The sequence below is a fragment of the Montipora capricornis genome, chromosome 5, assembly GCF_036669925.1.
Source record: "Montipora capricornis isolate CH-2021 chromosome 5, ASM3666992v2, whole genome shotgun sequence".
Taxonomy (NCBI): domain Eukaryota; kingdom Metazoa; phylum Cnidaria; class Anthozoa; order Scleractinia; family Acroporidae; genus Montipora; species Montipora capricornis.
The window spans coordinates 2,742,394-2,744,905 of NC_090887.1; the positions used below are offsets into that span (position 1 = coordinate 2,742,394).

General features: G+C 37.0%; 1 protein-coding gene across 4 annotated transcripts in view; it reads right to left on the reverse strand.

Annotated features, from left to right (window-relative positions):
• LOC138049108 (regulator of G-protein signaling 22-like) overlaps window positions 1–2,130 on the reverse strand; it is a 39,435-nt gene extending 37,305 nt beyond the window's left edge. For 2 of the 4 annotated variants that reach the window (XM_068895233.1, XM_068895232.1), the window contains exons 1-2: window positions 1,962–2,118; window positions 467–555 (exon numbers count right to left, since the gene is read on the reverse strand). In XM_068895233.1, coding sequence (XP_068751334.1) covers window positions 467–555; window positions 1,962–1,968 — 96 coding nt within the window. In that variant the 5' untranslated portion in view covers window positions 1,969–2,118. Of the gene's footprint in view, window positions 1–466; window positions 556–983; window positions 1,190–1,961 lie in introns of those variants that run through there. The other 2 variants (XM_068895231.1, XM_068895234.1) reach the window with 2 other exon arrangements.
• Between the last annotated feature and the right edge of the window lie 382 nt (window positions 2,131–2,512).

Below are 2,512 nucleotides of genomic sequence, written 5' to 3' on the forward strand. Positions count from 1 at the left end.
GGCTCGCTCTTGTTACTTCATCTGGATAAAAAAATTTCTGGATGTAGTGTCCACACCGTTCCGGATTCACAGTGGATTAAAAAGTATCCACTGTGGAGAGCGTATTCAAAAAGTTCCAGATTCGTCAATGAATTATGTGTGGATGAATAGCAGTTCCAGAAAGAAAAAGTGGTGGATTAAAAAATGTCGGGATGTGTGTGGACGAGGCCGTATTTAGATGTCCAGTAGTCCTAAAATATCTACACATATAATTCTGCAATTTTTGCTTAAAAGAGCTAAACGAGGTTTTGAAGTTAGGGGCTTATTGTCCTCTATCCCAAGACAGGAAACCAGCATCAAAGGCTACTTATGAGTTCCTTCCTATTCCAAGTCCAGTTTTTCAGTCATTTTATCAACATAAGATTACCACCACAACACAAGTATAAAGGTCAAGGAGGACAAAAACACTTTGCTTAAGAGTCCTTACCGGTAATGCCAAAAAAGCGTTGAAGTAATCTACGAAAATTTCATCATACGCCAACCGATCTTCAAGGGTTTCATCTGTAATTTTAAGCCCTGGTGATTCAAAGTAAAGTATTATGTATATAAGTAACAACAGAATGCTCATTCTCAGTGTTCCAGCCAGAATGCACCATTGCGTGAATCCCGCAAAAGATTGAGAGATCACCCCCAACAAAAGCATTCAAGGGCCAGTATGGACCTTTCCTTCTTTAATTCCCCGGGCTTAAAAGTGTCTTTAATACTTTCAATCATAAAATGATTCAAAAATTGAAATGTCCATACAAATTCCATCTTGTATCTGTTTAATATATTTCCTCTTTTTTTACAGCTTTGGTTAATTTTTACACTGGAGTACGCGTACGCCGTTGGAGACTAATTTCCATAGGGTTGAAAGCTCAATCATTATTCATTATTGATATGAATAACATGGTCACGTTTATTACATAGGTAAAGAAGCTCACAAATATTCATGTGCAACTTACTGGGCTTCGTTGAAAAGACGAGACTTAATGCTCACTGGTTGCAGTACATGGCGATTGGGCATTGATTAACCAAGGCTTAAACAAACAAAATTGAACTTCATGGGAAACGCTGACGAAGTACGGACAAATTAAATGGTGTGACATTTCTGATCGCGTGACTCCCATCGCAGTTTGTTGTACGACGAGGTTTGGTAATTTATCTTCGAAATGGCTAAACTTATTAAAACGAGTCTGAAGTTCTTGTTTAATTGGTAAAACAGAAAACATCAATGCACGAAAAACGCAAAACGTAGACTGTGCTAATTTAACTCGATCTATTGCGTTACGGTCCAAAAAAGGAACACCAAATGTAAATAGGGTTTAATATCGACATAACGAAAATCGCGCTATAATAATTGCAAAATGGAACGTGCAATGTTCTATATTACTCAAAACAGAGAGTCTTCCAATTTTGCACAACCGCTTAACAGCTCAAACAACTAACACGACAATACAAATTACTTTATCGATCGCGAAATTCGATCGTGAATTTTTGATGACCCGTGGTAATTAACGCATAGAAACATCGACATGACTTTATTGTTGTTATTGTTCTTACGTATACGGTTACAAGGGAAAGTGATGGTTTCAGAAACGCACTTAAGTCACCTTTAACTCAGAAGTTTGGGGTAACTCACTTACTAGTAGATAAAATGACCTGAAAACTCGATCAAAAGATCCTCAAATTGGATAGGCACTCGTTTGCAACTGCACAAACAAATCAGAATGAATATTCGGTTCTGTTGACTTTGACACGTTTCATCTTACATCACCAATAACACTGCCTACATAAAGATAGTTACGTTTCAGAAATGTTAAAAAATACACCCACAAAGCGCGAATAAGAGGAGTTATTTGGAACCACTCTAAGCCGACATACCGTTTGATAATCCGCGACGCTATAAAATAAAGTTTTACTTTAATTCAGTTAATTCTCACCTTTCATGGCTAAAATTCTTCCTGTATGCTTGGATTTTTGCGGTAAGAATATTTATATCCATATTTCTTCCCCCGTGGATCTTTTTTTGAGTGTATTGAATGAGTAAAATGACACACAACTTTTTGCCTCCTTTCTTTCCGCCATCTGTCCATTCATCAAATTTGTGTTAGGTTGTCAAGGTGACGTGATTGACTGAATTAATTGGTAACTCATTCTCTAAAGCGTCAAAACTATAATCAATATAGTTTCGATTTCCAAGACATTCGTTGCGAAAACTCGTTGATTAATCGAACGACTATCTATCTATCTATCTATCTATCTATCTATCTATCTATCTATCTATCTATTATTTTAGTTATTGCTGTATAGTCTGGGATAGAAGCTAAATATTCTGATACTACGTAGATTTGCTTTTCGTAGTGTACCGCCCCTTGCTCAAAATATTTCGCTTCTCAACTTGTAATTATGCCGATCAGATCAAGCCACTGATCCAACGTACACCAACAGGAAGATTGTCCACGCTTGCTTTGCTTGCTTCAAAACTCTGGGA